The sequence below is a fragment of the Dicentrarchus labrax genome, unplaced genomic scaffold (assembly GCF_905237075.1).
Source record: "Dicentrarchus labrax unplaced genomic scaffold, dlabrax2021, whole genome shotgun sequence".
NCBI lineage: Eukaryota > Metazoa > Chordata > Actinopteri > Moronidae > Dicentrarchus > Dicentrarchus labrax.
In genome coordinates, this window is record NW_026136702.1 from 21,872,372 (window position 1) to 21,891,196 (window position 18,825).

General features: G+C 41.5%; 1 protein-coding gene across 3 annotated transcripts in view; it reads right to left on the reverse strand.

The window, feature by feature from the left end:
* The window catches only part of gfra1a (gdnf family receptor alpha 1a), a 91,760-nt gene extending 74,222 nt beyond the window's left edge, over window positions 1-17,538 (reverse strand). Inside the window, exons 1-4 of one of the 3 annotated variants that reach the window (XM_051380420.1) lie at window positions 16,998-17,538; window positions 16,106-16,411; window positions 15,035-15,115; window positions 3,477-3,647 (exon numbers count right to left, since the gene is read on the reverse strand). In XM_051380420.1, the coding sequence (XP_051236380.1) occupies window positions 3,477-3,647; window positions 15,035-15,115; window positions 16,106-16,411; window positions 16,998-17,061 (622 nt within the window). In that variant the 5' untranslated portion in view covers window positions 17,062-17,538. Of the gene's footprint in view, window positions 1-3,476; window positions 3,648-15,034; window positions 15,116-16,105; window positions 16,412-16,573; window positions 16,701-16,997 lie in introns of those variants that run through there. The other 2 variants (XM_051380430.1, XM_051380440.1) reach the window with 2 other exon arrangements.
* Between the last annotated feature and the right edge of the window lie 1,287 nt (window positions 17,539-18,825).

Sequence of the window (18,825 nt, forward strand, 5' to 3'; positions counted from 1 at the left end):
TTCCTTTTTGGAGATGCATTTTTTACCCATCGATCTATGGTTTTGAGTGAAGTACTAAAAGAAGCATCTATCAAAAAGTTAAGACTTTGATAATGTGTTTGTTTATGGAAGGTCAATTTACACAGTTTGGCAGGCAGGCCATAGCAGTTTTTTTTCCTGTTTAAGTAAATGGAGAATGTTTGGGCAGTATAAGAACAATAAGAAGAATGAGGTGAAATTTGATCTTAGAGATATGTTTCAATGTTAACTTGAAACTAGTGATACTCCAAAATATGGAAAAGGCAAATCAAGTCCAATTATTTACTCTTTTTCAAATCTTCACTGCAGCACCTTATACAACAATTATTACCTGAGACGAAGAATCTTTTTAAATGACAATTTTGGAGAAAAAGTATTTACAGTTAAGCCCTCGGCGACATCCATATTCCTGTCAGAGAACAGAGGGATTGAAGTTTTTAATTAATCCGCTAGCATCCCCGAGGAAACACGCACACTCTCTTCTACACACCGACACCCCCACCCAGGCACTAACCCACACAATGCAGACAGTAGCAGGAGCATTTAGGCATGACAGGCGGAAAGTGGCAGAGCGACATATCAACCTTTGCATAAACGTCTCTCTGAGACACTTCGTCAAACTAAAAGTATCTGAAGAGGGGGATGGAGTTTCTGTGCCCATCACAAAGTACTACACAGTGAAGGACCATAGATCTACATCATCCTAAACACCAGCTGCCCTTCTCATGCACCAGTGACTTGATAAAAAGCACGAGATTATCTGTACACATAATACTGCAGCTTTTGAGCATGTCTTCATGTCAGTGCTGCTACAGATTGCTTCAGCGTGCATCTGTCTCAGCAGAGCATGGTTATTGTAACTGCAGATTTACTCAACTTCTCTTCTTTCACATCTTTGTTTAGCTTTGTTTCTTCATTTATACTGTAGGTGTGGGTCTCCCTGTAAATGTGTTCTTGATATTGTATACAAGTATACCGACAGCTATTTACTACCAGAGTAAACTTCCTTCTAGTGTCATGAAACTTGACCAATGAAGTTGATTTGGATTCTAATCCCGGTGATGTTTTGTAAGACGAAACAGAAAGAGTTAAACAGTTAGACAGAGACAGAAATTGAGAGCTGAATGAAAAAAATATTTTTCTATTTAAACATTTAAAAAAAAGTCAAATAAAATGCAAATCAGTGTGTTTCCATCAACTGCCATGATGTGAATATACTCAACATGTCTTAACAAGATTACACTCTGGTCCATTGTGGTATTTCATTGCTGCCTCTCATGACATCATTTGCATGCTTTAATGTAAAAAGGGTTACCTGCCAGGCACTACATAGGGATATTGATTTCATGTATTAGTGTGCTAGAGCATTGGTTCTCAACCATTTTGATATCAAAGACGCCCAGATTTATGAACATCAGGCTGCAGACCCATTTTTGATAAGATGTGGTCTCAGGGATCCCCGTCTGATAAGATTCAGTTATTCCAACTGTTTATATTGTAGATTAACAGCGAAGACTGTGAAACCAGAACACAATGGTCATTTTTATGCATTCTCTCATTGGACTAACTTTTAGTCGATACAATAATAGTGAAATTAAATTACAACCCATTTTCTTGGGGACTTCCTTGCAGTATGATATGGGAAGCTTTGTCTACTGTAAAAGAGGTAATAATAGGTACATCATTGTTAATTCAAATATCCCATTAGCCTTTATCGTGTCTTCTTTTAATCAATAACTTTTTCACCTCAGACAAATGTTAAACCGTTTTGCACTTTTAACTATTTTTTCATATTTCCACTCAAATGTTTAATGCTTAAACTGAAAATATACATTAAAACAGGTGGATGGAAATGCTCCTAGTGAAATCGAGAGAGAAAAAGGCAGGGAGAGTGTGGTGCCCCTCAGGTTTTAGTCAGAACACACAATTCAGCATGATTCAACCTCACAACCCTATTGATGTAATCCTCCCTTGAGCAAGACTCGCAGCAGAAAATGTGTGTTTTCCAGTGAGGGTGCAGATCTGTGTTTGCTTCTTTGGTCAGCTGTGCATGCAAAAAGATGTGCACACATATATGCAGTGATGTATATCTTTGTATGTATGTGTACATATTTATTTGTCAGTGAGGAATGCTCATGCCTGTGCAGTCTGGCAAAATAATCTATTATTATGGCAGTGTCTGTGTCAGTATGTGTGCACACTCTAGGCGCATATGTACACTAAAATTTAAATAATGCAGTGTATTGCAAAATAATGACCAAATTCATTCACAAAGACATAGCAAGTTAACTTTTTAGCAGGGCGGCATGCAAAATGAAATATTTCCCTTGCACTATCACAGCCTGCAATAAGCTGTTTTTGGCTATAAAACTAATGTAGCAGTCACAGACATTGACTGCCCTCTAAAATGGAAATTCATAAGCCAAAATGGCACAGTGGGAATATCAAAATATGACATACTGTATCCTCTACTTCTTCTATTCCCCCCCCGACACACACACATTTCTCACTGTCTCTTGCTGCCTCCCCATTCCATCCCTCCCTCGCTTCTCCCGGGTTTTTCAACAGAGAGCACATCTGCTGTAGAAATTCTTCTGAAGGACATGTCAACCCTCCCTGACACAGCTGACTAAGCAGACAGACGGACAGACAGACAGGCCAGTGGTCTGACACCTCCCTCAGATGGTCCCAAAGGAACCACAATCTATAACTGGCTTAATCTGATACCAAGGAAGCCAAAATCAGTGTGAACAGATCAACAGATCCAAGGCAAACTGACATTACATGTCTCATATCTCAACCCCACGCATCTTTGGAGCAGACATGTTAAACTCCTGATCTATTACACTTTTATTTTTATAAACTACCAGACCACCTGAATAATTTGGTGTTGGTCTAGTTCAGATGTGGTCTGCTTCATCTACACCAACTGCATGAGTCAACCTGAAAATGTAGTTTTCTGGGTATAAAAAAACAGATGATATCTGATAACCAGCAGTTCTTCATGCTTGGAAAGTCCTGCATTAACAAAATGAACCTAGAGCAAACAGCAATGTGCACTCAAATTCAGTTATTTCTACATGTGTTGTATACTAGTCAGCCAAATAACATTAATTCTGAAAAAGAGCACACAGACAGTACATTTGTTATGCCTCTCTGAGGCAACAAGAACTAGGATCAACTGTTATGTAACCTTAAAAAATGACAAATCAGCAACCAGCTTTTTGAGAAATGGGTACAATAATTGTGCTTTTGTACAAAATGACAAAACTATCTATCTACCCTTGTCCACAGCAAAGAAAACAACTGAATGGCACAGTACAAGTTCAACTGCTGACACTGTTCACAATCTGATATGGAATATGTATTCTGTGTCTGACTTTATCTCAAGAAAACAATCATGCACAATCAAAAACACACACAAACACAACTCTATTATTATGTTATTATTATGTTACCCAGTATGGCCCAATTGGGATGAGCTCTCCTGTTTCTACTGGGATCCTGCAGTTCCGTGGAAGAGGGGCTCCCTCTGCCCAGAGCGGGCTCTCTGCCCTGAGATACCCTGCCCTGGGCGCCCCCCCTGCCTGGAGCCGAAGTGACGAAGCTGCTCCAAGGTTCCCCACCCTCTGTAAGAGATGCGCTTCATTCAGGACCACCAACCAACAGCCATCGGGGGTCATCAGGGTTCACAAAGGTCACAGGGAGGTCAAGACTCCAAATGATAAAAGGGGATACTCACAGGTCAAAGGGGAAAGGTCAAACAAGAACCGGAAAGAGAGCATTCAGATCATTCAGCTGACGGGCAAAAGTCACATTTTGGGTGCTTTCCAGGTAGGCAAAGGTAAAGGCAGAAGGGGCACACAGGAGCAAGATTTGAATGATTCCTGAGTTTAATAAAAGGAAGAATTGAAACACAAGTTAAGTATGCTACGGAAGAGAATGATGAAAAAGGAATTGTTGCCTGCAACATCGCTGAGGGAGTATAGTTCTTATCTGCAGCAGATACAGTGAGAAGAAGCTCTGAGCTCTTTAATTTATTGTTAGTGTGAATCAGGCAAATCACATCTGGTCCAGATCTTTATATCTAGCTTCTATACCTGCTGGATGAGACTGCGCAACCCCTACAACTAACATCTTTTCACATCAGCGGTCACTTATCTTTTCCTTATTTTTCTTACAAACTCCAACATGAGAATCAAAGCTGCAAGTGCTTTAAGTACAAATAAAGAGCCCAACTGCAACAAAAAACAACAATTTGGGTGGTGTTTATCTAGATTACCCATTGACAAACAGCACAGTCGGTGCAGTGAAAGATCGCTGTTTAGCCCACTTATGTGTGAAGAGAGTGTACACACAACGGAATCGATTGAACAGTCACGCTACCCTCACATGAAACAAGCCCAGAATAGAAGCATCTGAAGCTGCATGGCAAATTGGGGGCATGCAGTTATAGATTTTTAGTTAGGAGGATGGTTGTGGATGAAACAAATGCAAATTTATGTATCAATGCCCTCATTTAACATCTCTGAGAGCAAAGGATGGCACAGAACAAGAGCTCAGCTGGATGCTGTGTGTGCGTGTTTGTGTGTGCCAGCGGGTGCATGCATTCTTGCATTGCGTGTGTATGGGTGCGTGTACACTCTTGACTTTTTGGTTGTGTGTGTCTGTGCGTCTGTTTAAAGCCATGTTTGCTTTTCAGGGATGCTGCTGTTCCGTGATCAAAAGAAGCGGCACAAAGGGAGAAGGGCGAGAAAAGGGGTGAAGCTATTATTCTCCAAAGAGAGGCGTTTGTTCGATAGAGACACTGCTTTAATCAGACTCACTATGGCTGTTGACAATCATGATCACAGGGGACAGGGAGTATAAATTCCAATCAACTAGTAGGGACCTTCAAAGTGTGTTAAGCAGGAACAGATCATTTATACTGCTGCAAGCAGTGCAAAGGTATGTTATCATATATATATATATATATATATATATATATATATATATAAAACGGAGTATAGTATATAAAATAGCATCAAGATAAAAATATTTTGTAAAAGCAAAAGGCTCTCAGCCTTAGCTGCAAAGGCAGTGTTTTACAATATGACAGAAACAACCACAGGTGGTGACAAAAACAATATACTATATTGGCTTAACAACTATGACACTGCATTATTGGACAGTTTTTGAACAGAATGCATAAGTTTACGATATGTACTGATTAAAAGTATTGGCTTGTACAGTAGAGTGTGATGTTACACTCCCTTCTTACAGATAAACAAAGAAGAAACAATAAATCTCACTACGGACTATGATTACTATTACTACTATGCTAGTATTGTTCTCGTTGACGTCTCAACGGTCATGTAATATCGATGGTACAACACGAAGGCGGCAAAAAGAGGTCAGTGAAATTTCAAGCAGTGGAAGAGGCATAACTTTACAAATCCACTTCTATAAAAGAAGGAAACAGTATAGCTCAGTGCAGTCCAGTTTACGTTGGTGGAGTATGAAATTCTATTAAGACACAGCGACACAAGTGAAAGCCCTAACGGCCGGAGCCGAGGCAAGTTAATCCTACAAGTTGACTGGGTGCAGCTGAGGGCTTAGAGCACCAGCTTAACGGAAGGCCGTGGCTTTGGCACACCTGCCAGTGGTCAGTCATGCCTCAGCCAGCCAAGCAAAACACAACATGATTATAAGACACTGTAATTAACTACTCTGTACTAAAACAATCTTCTCATCGTTGCTGATTAAAATGTAGTTATTTGCAACGTTTAAATGCATTTGAAAGAGATAAGTCTGTAAAGTGTACAAAACAGAATGAGCCATGATTTACATTTATGTAGGCGCAGGCAAGCATGTAATAATTAATTTGGTGATTTTCAGGTCAAAACCTTCCTAGGAGTAAACAAACTGAGGCATGATGTAAAACTACATAGGCCCCTAGGCCTCTTGAAGTTTCTAATGCAGCATTTTCACACTGCATTTTTTTTTATAACAACATAGTTATATCTAAATCAAATATTTCACTTAAGAATTTGACTGTTATTTCTTCAACACGAAGTTGTATACATTTGTGCAATCAATCCTTGAGTCATGCCTGATTACACGCGCACACATAATCATGTATAAATCAGTGTAGGTGTCTGCAACTGTGTATGTGAAAAGTTAATTGTCTGTATTTGCATGCAGTATAAAGACGCGAGGGGGGGTGCAGACCTGGCACATGCTCCCTCATGCTGATTTGAGCTGTCAACCGAATTTATTAACTATGATGAATCACCCCTCCACTTCACATCCAATCAAAGGCCTCTCAGAGGGACTCAAATCTGGTCACCTTTAACTAAATGATTTTCTTGGCCCATGGTGTGCCAGCCAGCGATTGAACTGGCAACCTGGTGATGTGGCTGCTGTTAGAATTATTCTGCCAATGGCCCACAGCTGGATCGGTCATTTTTGAAACAGTGCGGCGAAATAAGTGGCCAGCTGACATGTAGCTGCGTGGGGAGAGAGAATTTTAAAAGGCCTGGTTGGAATGAGGAAATATAAAAATAGAGTTCTACATGAGACATGGAATATAAAGGTGTCCTCTTGACCTTGCCTTTGGATTAAATCTGAAATACGTTCAATCCCTGCTGCATAATATAGTACATTTTACAATGCAAGCTGACAGGTACCACTGAATCAGAATAATCTTTCTTCCAATAAACAGAGGAATTTTCCTTAAGCCTTGCCTTTTCTCCCCAACCACCAACAACTTCAATCCATCTATATTTAACTAAAAATACACTCATGCATCTCTAAGAATCTATGAATAGGTTACATTACTGTACACTTTATGCTAAAAATCCAGTGTACAGAGAGGAGACAAGGTCAGTGAAAACACAAATCCCCAACAGACTGTGTCCTTCTCTCAGAACACAAGAGCGGAGCTCAGTGTGGAATTGTACACCACAAACCTTGCTGAAGGATAAAGCCTTTGATCCCGGTCTGTGCGGAAGAGTTTGGGCAGAAAAGAAGGAGGGAACAGGGAAAAAGAAAGAAATCAATAGATTCTTGTAGACACAGCCTCAAGTTTCCAATCTAACACAGCGCTGTATTGATTAGGTTTCATATGAGACAAGGCACAGGGACAGTAATGTCGGCAGTGGATTTGGGAGTCTTTAACAAAACAAACTCCCATGCAGGGGACAGGATGAAGAGACCTATAGGGGCAGTTCTTTTTTCAAATGCATTGCAAACAGATGACATCCTATAGATTAGGACTTGCATGGTAGATGAATGGATGCATTGTAGGATGCGTACCAGAAATATGTCATGACAGTGTACTACAGAGACTTTAAAGGGTAAAAAGTCTACAGCCACACGAGCATTACATTAACCTGTCTGCACCAGATAGTTTGTTACACAGAACCATCTGGGAAGATGTTGTTGGTAACAATTTGGAAAAGGGCAGGCACTAATCTGTGACATTAAACTATGCCTGTAGCTTGTGCCGTAGCTGCCAGTAAGACGCAGATTGGTCTGGACCACGTGATCTTGCAAGGTTAACATTACACACCAGTTGAACCCCATATAGCTCCCCGAATTAAATACATGTTACATGTTTATCCTTACGGTGGTGCCAGATCAAAATCACATTAGTTGTACTTTATCAGCCTCAGTATTACTAAAACTTGTTGGCACATGTCACATAAATACACTGTTATAAGCCACTAAATCCTACACACTGGCCCTTTAAATAGACAATGCATGCAAAAATCACAACAAGAGGACCATACTTCAAGTAAGATGGTTGTTGAAACTAGCTCAAGCTGGGCTGAAAGGAAGAACACCAAGTGAGGAATAAACATGCATGGCACCAAGTACATGTGCTGCAGATATTCCATGGACACTGCATCTCTGCCAGCTCCAGGTGTGAGGATTGAGAAAAAAAACAGAATGTGGGTGCAGTTGAATTAAGTTAAGCCGTAAACCGGTTTGACTATTCGCCAGCTTAAGAGGAGGAAAGTACCCTGGATAAAACTGTCTGGAAAGGCCTCCAATTTAAATTCAAAATTAAAGTGATGAGTCAGACCAGACTGAGAGCTGCACATGGTCAGTGACTGACATGCAGAAAAAGAAAGCATCTCTTTTGATGATGAAGATTAAATTAAATCTGCTTCAGGGAACTGAGTCATTTAGTTTACAAAGCTGAAGGAGTAGCTTTTTGGTAAATGATGCAAAAGAGTTTATAAGTACGTTGATGAGGTCAGAAGTGCACGGCTATGTATGACCCCCAAACCAAACCAGGGAACTCGTGACTTCATCGAAGCAAATGGGAAAATTGTCTGCTGTGCTGTGAAGAGTTATTTTCTAATTGAGATTAACATTTTGTGTTCTTGTCTGAAAACGTCTTAAATAATTGTAGTCCGCTGCATTTTACTCAGCCTTTCAATTTATGCTGTTTTCTGACTGTAAAGCTCAAAACATCTGTGTTTAACCATCAGCTGTGCAGGGTGTCTTACGATGTTTTAACAGTCTTAAGGTCTGGAAAGACCGATCATGTCTGGCCAACACCTGATCCGTTTAATAAGGTCAGGATCGGCCCCAGTCCTGATCCAGTTGGTGTATCACTAGGCTGAAGGCAAAAAAAAGTGAGGAAACACCCACTCCTGCGACAACTTCTATAAAGTAAACACTAAATCTGCTTGGTGGCAAACAGTGTGGGACTGTTTATATCCAGAGCAACTCCCAGCTACAAATATGTTTGACTGAATAAGCGTGAAGCAGGGAATGGCAGAAAAAAAGAGCAAGTGTGCTCAGTCAACCAACTCCGGATAAATAAAGGCAGAAAATAAAGTTAAGAGAACAGGCCAGATACTCTCTCTCTCTCCAAAAGATACAGCACAATAAATGATGTTTCTACCTCTGTAACTCCTCTGCGTTCCCTTCCTGACTCTATCTCGCACCCACATAAACACACATACACAGATGCAGGCATACACACAAACACGAGCAGGGAAAGAGATAGCAGTAGACACTCTTATCTCTAAACATTGGCAGCTCATAATGAGAGTGACTTCCTCTGCAGCCAGTAGTTGAGTGGTGCTGACAGCCTCTCAGCCCTGCGTGTCAGCACAGGGGGATTTGAAGCGCTGCCTTGGTCTTGACAGCCGGGCCACGCACTTACAGATGTTTTCACACTCACAACACACACACACACACATACGTATATATGCACACATCGCTGCAACTGCGCTTCAAGGTTGTCTTCAGTAGTAGGAGGGAGGAGGACAAGATGTGTTTGAAGTCTTGACACATGGAAGAGACACAATATTGAGCTTTGGTGTATTGGGGCTTATGAGTGGTGAGTGGGTGATATACTGAGATCTGCTTTACCAGCCAACTGGGAAGAGGACGGAGCTTAAGGAGAGAGTTTATGCCAAACAGACATCAATACACAACGAAGGGGGGAAAAAATTAATTACAAGCCAGAGAACACAGTTTCTGATTACTGCATAGCCGCTGGTAGAACATTTCTACAGGTTGGAGATAAATAGCTCCTACACTCTAAAATCTGTCAAGATTTAGTTGAATTAGGAAACAATTCCTGATGCCCTTCACATGTAAGGACAGGGAAAGACTTGGAGGAGAAAGGGTTTAGACAAATTTAAAAATCCTGTGAACTACATTGCACTATGCTATAAATCTCAAACACTTCCCTGTTTACTATAAAGTTTCGAAGTACAAACAGTGGTTTAAGATAAGTGCTGCCAACCTAAATGCTATATTATCACTTCAAAACTGCCAAACAACCGTAAAAGGTCAGTCCGCAGGCCAGAGTGAAAATGATAGTTGTATAAACTCATCTTTATTCATAGGTCGCACCTCCTGGAATCTGTGATGTTCTTATCCGTTTTCACCCACTGCCACCCCATCATTTAACCACAGCTGCTGTATTTACGTTAAGTCACTTTTGGCTGCTGCCCAGACTGTCGATTATGGTCCGTGTCACTTTTTGCCCCGTGTTACATTTCTCTCACCTCTCTCATCGTACTTTTGCGAAATGACGTTTGGCTCACACAATAAAATGGTCTCTTATCTGTAAACAGTGCATCATCATGCACCGTAATCTTTGTGGCCATATGCCAAAATGTTTTGAAAGTAGTTCAAATCACCCATTTCCCAGATGTAGAAATGTGTTTTAAGTCAAGTATACCTTAGTTGTGCTTTGGCACTCTATAGGAATAAAAAATGATGAGTGATGAGTCATGATGATGGCAAGAGCTAGGCATTCAATATCCTTTTAGACTCAGAGTCTCAAAAAACAAGATGATGCACCATACGGACAAGAAGAAGAAACCACAGATGAAGAGAGGAAATGTTTTGAAAGGGATACAAAAAGTACCTGGAACAGCGAGTGTTCATGAATACAGTAATACGAAACTACCCAGGCTGGGTATTCATCCATTTCCTATGCCGCTTTGATTTTCCAGTGGCCTGGGCCAAATGGTGTGGTAGTAATTCCAAGTCCACTTTAATCTCAGAATAATGCTCTCTGTTTCTGTGTTGCTCCCTCCTGCATGGATCAGTGACTCATAAACATGGGCAACCGGTGAAGAGAAGGGCAGCCATTTCATCTAAACTCTGCTCTTTCCTTCCTCTAAGCTTGTATTAACTTATACAGCGTGATGGCTACCTTTTTCTTTACTGATTTACAAAGCTAGCATCTCTCTAAGTGCAAAGAAAGGTCACACACCAAAATGTATTGAAGTATATGTACGCAGTTAAAACGTGCAGATTTAGCTTTTTTACACAGGCATACTTTTATGTGCTGTATGTATGTCATGTGTATTGTATGTGCTCAATATAAAGTGAAAACAACACAATTTTCTACAAATTGGAAAGCGGTGGTCTCAAAGGTTCCTCAGGGCAGCAGAAAAACTCACTGAGCCCTTTAATGAACTGAAACAGAGACATCAAAACAGGTAGAGCTGCTATGGAGAGACAGAGAGAAAAGATAAAGGGACTTAACACAGGGATATTTTGTTGGGAAAGGAGGAGAGCAAACAACAGCTTGAATTAAAAGTAGAAATCACGAAAAAACACAGGCGCACATGCTTCGTTACATCCTCACAGGCAGTGAGAATTGTTTACATCCAGAGACTGATGTGTTAAAGGAGTTCTGAATATGAGCACTTCACATTCACAGGTTCCAGATTTACAGCTATCATCACTTCATCACATGAATGATGGAGATGGCAACTTTCAAACAGAGTTACACTGTGTCTGTATAACGAAAACTAACACTGTTAAAATAGGGTCGTAAAGAAGTGCTGATCAGGACAGACATGGTGGACTACAAAAACCGACAAGATGGCATTCAATCTGTATTGCTTCTGAAGTCCATTGAAAACCTACGGCAATCTCAAGTCCTTAAAAGTGCTGACGACATGTCCAGAAGTAGGCCTCAGACACCAACATTATTCTTTCTAGACATTCATGACCATAAAAATAACACATTTGCAGAGGCAGATTTTTAGTTTCAGTGATGAAACTCTAGAACTTGTGCATATTTTCTCTAAAAACACTACTGACTAATTAACCGCAACTACTGCAGTAGATGCTTATTTTTTGGTGCAGAGAAGTGAGTTGCTCAAACTTGCCTCTGACTCAGAGGACCAGAGGTAAAGGCACTCTGCCCCCGGTAAAAAGATCTGAAAATAATTAGCAAATGTAACCCACTGCTGTGTGTTGTCTGCTTGTGTGCACATCTATCAACTAGAATGTTATATATTTTACACACACACACACAGTTTATAATTATTTAAGGTTTATATTATGTCAGTGTTTATGTTTTATACATCTTGTATTCAATACATGTTTTATTATTTATACAAATTCTGTTCACAAACTTAAACATGTAATATCTGGCAGTTTAAATATGAATCCCTGTTAACTATTCTGTAATGATTTTATGTAAAATAGCAAAGATAATGTATATATCCACTTCAGTTGTACAAACAGTACATTTTTGTGGCCAAGATGACACCCTATGTGTCTCTCTAATGAAATCAGACTGACGCTTAAGGGCGTTTCATTGGGAACAGGTGTTCAGAGTACAGCAGTGTGTTTTGTGTGTGTGTGTGTGTGTGTGCATGTGTGTGCTTGAGTGTCTGCGCATCTGTGCACTGTATGTATGGGTGTCACAGGAGATTAGTCGCTTCAGTCGGAGACATGGGGTCGATTATGGAATTACAGGATCATTGTGGCTGCCTATTGTTCCTATAGCCTGGGATCACTGAGTCCTACTGCCTTACTGAGACAAACATGGGACACGTTCGAGAGAGCCCTTCTGAAATAGGGGGCTGACCACAGACCGCGGACTTGGATCATACATCGTTCACAGACTGGTGTCTGAAGACCTGAAATACTTTGATAAAGTAAAATTTTCCTTTACTAATTTGCACAATGGACTGGAGTTATCATTAATATTTTATATTTCAGTTTGTAATTTAACATGTGTAAAAGACTGAAAACAGAGTGTGCTGGTGATGTAGCAGATGTAAGATAATAGAACATTAACTGAGACTTCCTATAGAAAGACAATCAGAAAAACAATCAAACTGGGTATTGTACTGTACTCTAATCTCACTCCTACCTCCTGCAATATAAAGTTCTGTGCAAAACCAGACCCAAATCTGCATAATTTAAAAACGAGAATCCCCAGAGTGTACTTTTCATATTGGTCCCCTTTCAAACTATGTATGTTTTTATGGCTTTTGTGTATCAAGTCTTTCTTTGCTCAATTTGTTGCGCTACACGTAGAACTGAAACGTACAAGGCTGTCTGATGAAAAACAAGCTGTAAGCTCTAATCATTTCTGCCTCGATCCTTCTCCTGTCACCTTGCCCTTTAATTTCCACAGAAAGAGCAGCTGAAGCAGAGTGATCTCATGCTTTGTTTCTGTGCTCTCCTCCTCTCTCCTTACCCTGCTATTCACTGATTAACCCTCACCCCTGCAACCTTCTCCTCTCACCCCTCCATCCCCTGCTCTTGCTCTACGACTCTTAATAATCAGAAGCAATTCTTCTACTTCTCTGCTCAGTCTTACATGCATCACCATTTCACTTGTCCGTTTATAACATATCGCTCTTCATCCACAAAGGGAAACTACAGACAGACCCATAAGAAGTCACGCTCTCCACAACGGCACTTTGATGACAGATCCAGGCTGATCTGATGTTACGTCAAAAGAAGGATTATTTGCAAAGCTGTAAATCAACATAAAGAAGCATTTTAAATAGCACTTAAACGTCTAGACAATTTCTCCAGTGATTCCCAACCTGGAGTCAGGATCTCCTTAGATTAATCTGAGGCGTCACCAGATGATTAAGAAAAGAGAAAAAAATAAATAAATAAATAGGTTACACAAAATATTTTTTCCTGCCTTTTCTTAATGTTTTTTTCTTGTTAAATACTGAACACTTTTACCACTTCAGCCTATAAAAGAGCTTGTGATGAGAAAATATGTGTTCCATTTTAAGGGGTCACAAGCCATGATTGGGAACTCCTCCTTTGGGTTTTTTGTTATTTGGACCAAACAAGCATTCTAAAGACTTAATCTTGGGCTCTGGGGAATTGTGAGATGCATTCATGTGCTAAAGAATTAATCGAGTTATAGAAAAAATGACCAACAGATTAGTCATTAATGAGGTTAATCACTAGTTGCAACCATACTGACAGATTCAGGCTGATATGATGTCTGAGCTCTGCCGCTTACAAAGAGATGTATACTGCAAAGCCATCAATCAACAGACGCATTTGGACATCAAATAAGGAGTGCGTGCCTTCTCTATAAGAATGACACTATAAATCTGTCTGTCCCCACTCCTGGAACCTACAGATCAGACTGTCGAGAGATGTCACCAGCCTGTGATGTAAACTATGATCCTGTGCTACACGTGCTTCAGCACTGCTGGCCTGTGGGTGTCTTGTCCTTGTCTCCGTGGGCTGCCTGGCGTATTAAGGGCCAGAGACATACATAGTATAACATGGTAGGTTTCCCCATTGTAAATTCTCCTCTTTTTCTATAGAAAGTAGCAGGAGAATGTAGAGAATACGCTTTACAAAAGCAAGCTGGCTTCTCAGACTGTGATTCTCATAAGCAAATTGGTCATAAAGATGGCACCCAGTCCAAGATTTTGTGTATCTCTATCTTACCGCCCACATTATGATCTCACCCCACTGTAGGAGAAGCATTGGTTTAGGGCAAATCAGCCTATTGTGAGATAAAATGACAGAGGAAACAGAAAGAAAGGGCTTCTTTATATCAAAAGGGGTCAAAATATCAGCCTAGTTCTTTGAAGATGTGGAGGCAGAGCGTGTCTGTTTGATTTGACATGGAGCTCATCACCTGCAGTGGAATAATGAAAATGTAAGCAGCTACATGATTGCGCCACATTCATAGATTAGGCTCTCAAATACCAAACAACAGACTCAACTGTGGGACCACAAAGTAACTGAGTGGCTGTGAAGAAGGGAATAACATCGCCATCTAGAGGCTTGAGTCAGCATTGCTCACACACACAGAACTGAACAGAAAAATGCCTGTCATGCTCTCCCACGTTACTCACAGAGCTACTCACTCAGTCTCTTCAACAAGTGGATTCAAACAGCCACAAGAGGAAGCTGTCCACAGCCACAGTGAAATACACCAGCAACAACAGAGCCCTCCTCCTACCGCACATCTGAAGCATTTATCCACTGCTTGATGAGACTCAGAACTATAGCTCCCCATGCAAGGTCACTTCCAGCCAGCATGCAATATTGCTGGGGCGAGAACGAGCGGAGAGAAAGACAGATAGTGGAGAGGATGAGGGAGGATAAATACTTGACACACAGATAACCTTCGGTGAGAGCATGCACAGCTTGGAGCTTAACCGTATCTCAACTGAGACGGGTGACCAGTGAAACAATGAAAAACATAAATACTAAGGGATGGAGTGAAAGGCTCCGCAGAGCAGATTTTTTTAATTCTTACCTATGATGGGAGCCAGGCGGAAAATGTCAGATAGACGGCTGTTCACGGGTTCATACGGAGAATCCTCCAAGAAATCATTACCTGTGAGGAAGATTACCAGATGTTATAGATAGATAGATAGATAGATAGATAGATAGATGGATGGATGGATAGATAGATAGATAGATAGATAGATAGATAGATAGATAGATAGATAGATAGATAGATCGTTTTGTTTTGAACCCCTTCCTGTTTTGTTTATCATTGTTCACCCCTCACATTGGCCTGCATGTGACATGGGTTATTTGGGTCAGTCAATATCAAAGCTGGCACACAGCCACACGCTTGATTAGGTAGTTTGGTCAGCTGTATTCCACAACTGGAAGTCGCCTCACTGGCAATGGGCTGGATGGAGTTTAGGGACTAAAAGCCCCCCCTGCTATGATCAACACTTTAAGATGGCACTGCGAGCGCTGAGGGGCTTCACGCTCCATTACCTTTAAGGAAATGATTTAGGAGGTCAAAAGTATCTCGGCTCTGCTGGACTGTGGCTGTGAACTGAGTCAGAGGCCAGATTTGAATGAAAATTGAGTGATTGTGCATGATCACGTTGGACTGTTATCAGATACATCGCTGTGTGCTACTCTTTGAGTTTTTGTGTTTGTGGTAACAGGGATAGGGAGGGTCATATAGCTGAAAGGGGAGGGAGGGTGGGTGAGGATGATGGTGCACCCTCTAGACAGCAGTGGGAGGAGCTGGGGCAACTAATCTTCTCACCCCTTTACCAACCAGATTAGAAAACCTATGGGGAATGTCCATTTCACATTAACTGTAGCTGCAGGCTGTTTTCTAACTGTAGCAGTCCTGCCCAAACAAAGACCCCTCAGGGACTTTGTAGAGATTTTATTGCATCCCCGGGAAAAAAAACTAATATTGTGGTATTGTTTCATTCTCTAGACTAGACTTCTACACAGAAACAACACATCGAAGCCTATACTCTGATCAGAAGAAGCAGCATTACACAATTCTAAATCAGTATCTTCTTAAGGGGTTCTGGACAAGAAATTTCCCAAAAAGTTCCTCCAAACCAACCTTGTAGCGTCTGATAGATGCCCCAATAAATGCGCAGGCAGTTCTTCTCTTTCTTCATGCCCCTTTTACACCGGCAGTTGTAGAGCGGGCTCTGTTTGAGTGCGTCCATGGCGCTCCGGCACTCGTCCTTGGCCTCCTGGCCGGCCACCATACTGAAGTTGCTCTCCTTGCCGCCGGCCACGCACTGCCTCATGGTGCGGTACTTGGTGCTGCACGCCTGCTCCCTCAGGCACTGCTCACTGGCCCTCACACAGTCCAGCCGGGTGGCCCCAGCACGCAGGTTCTCCTCGGCATAAGACAACACATCTGGAAACAGAAGCGGCATTAATAATAATAATAATAATAATAAAAGTAAAGCACAATAATAGCCCTCTGGCAGTTGTTTGCGTATTTTTTCACAGTACATTCACAGCTTAAGCACTTTGCAAGCTGCTTTCAGGGATTAAAATATTAAAGATGAGCGTTTACTCTTCAGTGACATGAAAAACACATTGGTGTCGCCACTAAAGGATCTATAGGTCACACTGCATATCACCACTGATGGAAATCAGTTCCACACTACTTGACAACTTCGTGATCCACGCAGCTAGTTTCCCGACAGTTTCATCCAGTGCCGACGAAAACGCAGTTTGCTTTCACAGACACTATTGTTTGATGAGGCAGCGACAGTTCACCGTGGACTTTGCCTTTTTGGAGCAGTTTGGACTACAGTAGCCCCACCACGTTACCCTGCCGCTCAGCCAGCAGCCGCTGCCACTGCCAGGCTGCCTCTCACTGATAACGCTCACTAAATATTATAAACACACAGCCTCGACATATATCATACGCACCTATGGGATGAATTAGTGTCTAAGCGACAGCTGTTGGTGGTTATAACTCAAGTTAAACTTACCTAAAAGAGGCAGAAGGACATATAATACTGTGAGGATCATCGTCTTCCTCTCCATGTAAAACATAAACCCTTGTTGGAACGAAATTTGCGAACTAAAAGCGACTTAACAGTAGTTTAATTCCCAGGGTACTTCCACTGTATTGAAATCCATTGAAAAGACGTAGCAGTGCGCGCTCCGCTGTACAGAACAGATCCAGCTCGCCTCATGCGAGAAATAATTCCCCCTCCAAAAAGTGTCCAGTCCCGATTCTGCACAGTTTCTCTGACTCTTAATAGTCTACACAACAAAAAAGAAGTGCTTCTTTCTTTCTCTCTTTCTTTCCCTCCCGTGCGGGTGGTCTTCTCACCGCAGGGAGACAAAGACAAGGGATCAGAGCAGCGGTGGAAGCGAAACGGGCGAGTGTCCTCCAACTCCAGCCAGTGGGATGCTTGCGTCTGTGCGTCTGAGCGCACACAGCCAACTGGAGCCCCACTGCTGTCTGGCGCATTCAGCAGGAGGAGAGTGCCAGCTTCTCCCTCGCACTAAAGTACAGTAATCTTATCATACATTTACAAAGATAGGCCTTCCTATCACAGCAAACACACTCCCTTATTATGGCGATATTACAATGGAAGCACAGAAAAAATAAGCTTTAAACTCACTTAACTCACTAATGAGCACCGGAGACATAAGTCCCAATGGGTGCACAATAGCGTGGTCATTTTGAATGGTTACCGTCACTGCTTAGTTGCACACTCACAACAAATCTCTTCAGGGTTATTATAGTCTTTTAATGGTGTTTACTTTTAATAAACTTTTCAGCTCACATACCCACAAAAGTAAAAAAAAAAAAAGAAAAATGCATTAAAGATGTAATAATATGAAGCCTGCACTATCAACCCCTAATGTGTGTGGGCTGGTTTTACGTTTCAGTGTAACTGTGCCGACAGGGAGAGGGCAAAGAGCATGACTCAAGTAACTCACAAGTGCATTTTTATGACATGATTAATATAGCAACATGTGGAGGATCTTATAAGGCACAGTGTGTTGGATCTGAATCCCCCCGCAGTGCCACTTGAGTGACGAAATGAATGGATGACTTTCAGCTGCACACCACTCAGTGCACATATAGCCTGTGTATGATATATCCAGCATGTGTATGGCTCCTCCCAGTCTGCTATAATGTTAATCCCATTTGCAAACGACGAAAATTGTTATGTAACAGTAGCTGATAACTGTGAGGACAGTATGCTTTGTATTTGAGGATGGCACTCACTCATCAGGGGTTCCGATGTAAAATATAGCTTCTACAAAATATGTTTCTGATACTTGTCAACTACAGCAGGCTGACAGCGCTGCGCTGAGGGAAACCTGCCCTCAGCCCACACAGACCAGACTGGACACTGTGCGACTGTCGCCATCTGTTGGTGGTTTCAAATAAAGATTACTGTTCAAACTCATATGAAACCATTTATGATACTTTCAAACAATGCTACATGTTTGAAGATCGATATGTTTATGCTGGGATTCAAAGAAAATAGGAGCATTTTAAACATGTTTGATCAATTTACAATCAAATGAGTAGAAACCTAACCAGCAGAGCACGATTATAATAACAGGGTTGATGCATCATGCGACGTGTAACTCTTCCTATAGCTCATTGATTGCCTATAAGGTCTATTCAGAGGCTAATCCACTTGGCTAAATACATGGGACCAGACTATGTCAATGTCCCTCTCTTCCGCATTAAAGACTGGGCCCAATCAATCAAGGAGGCTGATCATCCACGGCAGTAAATCAACCACACACACACACACACACACACACACACACACACACACACACACA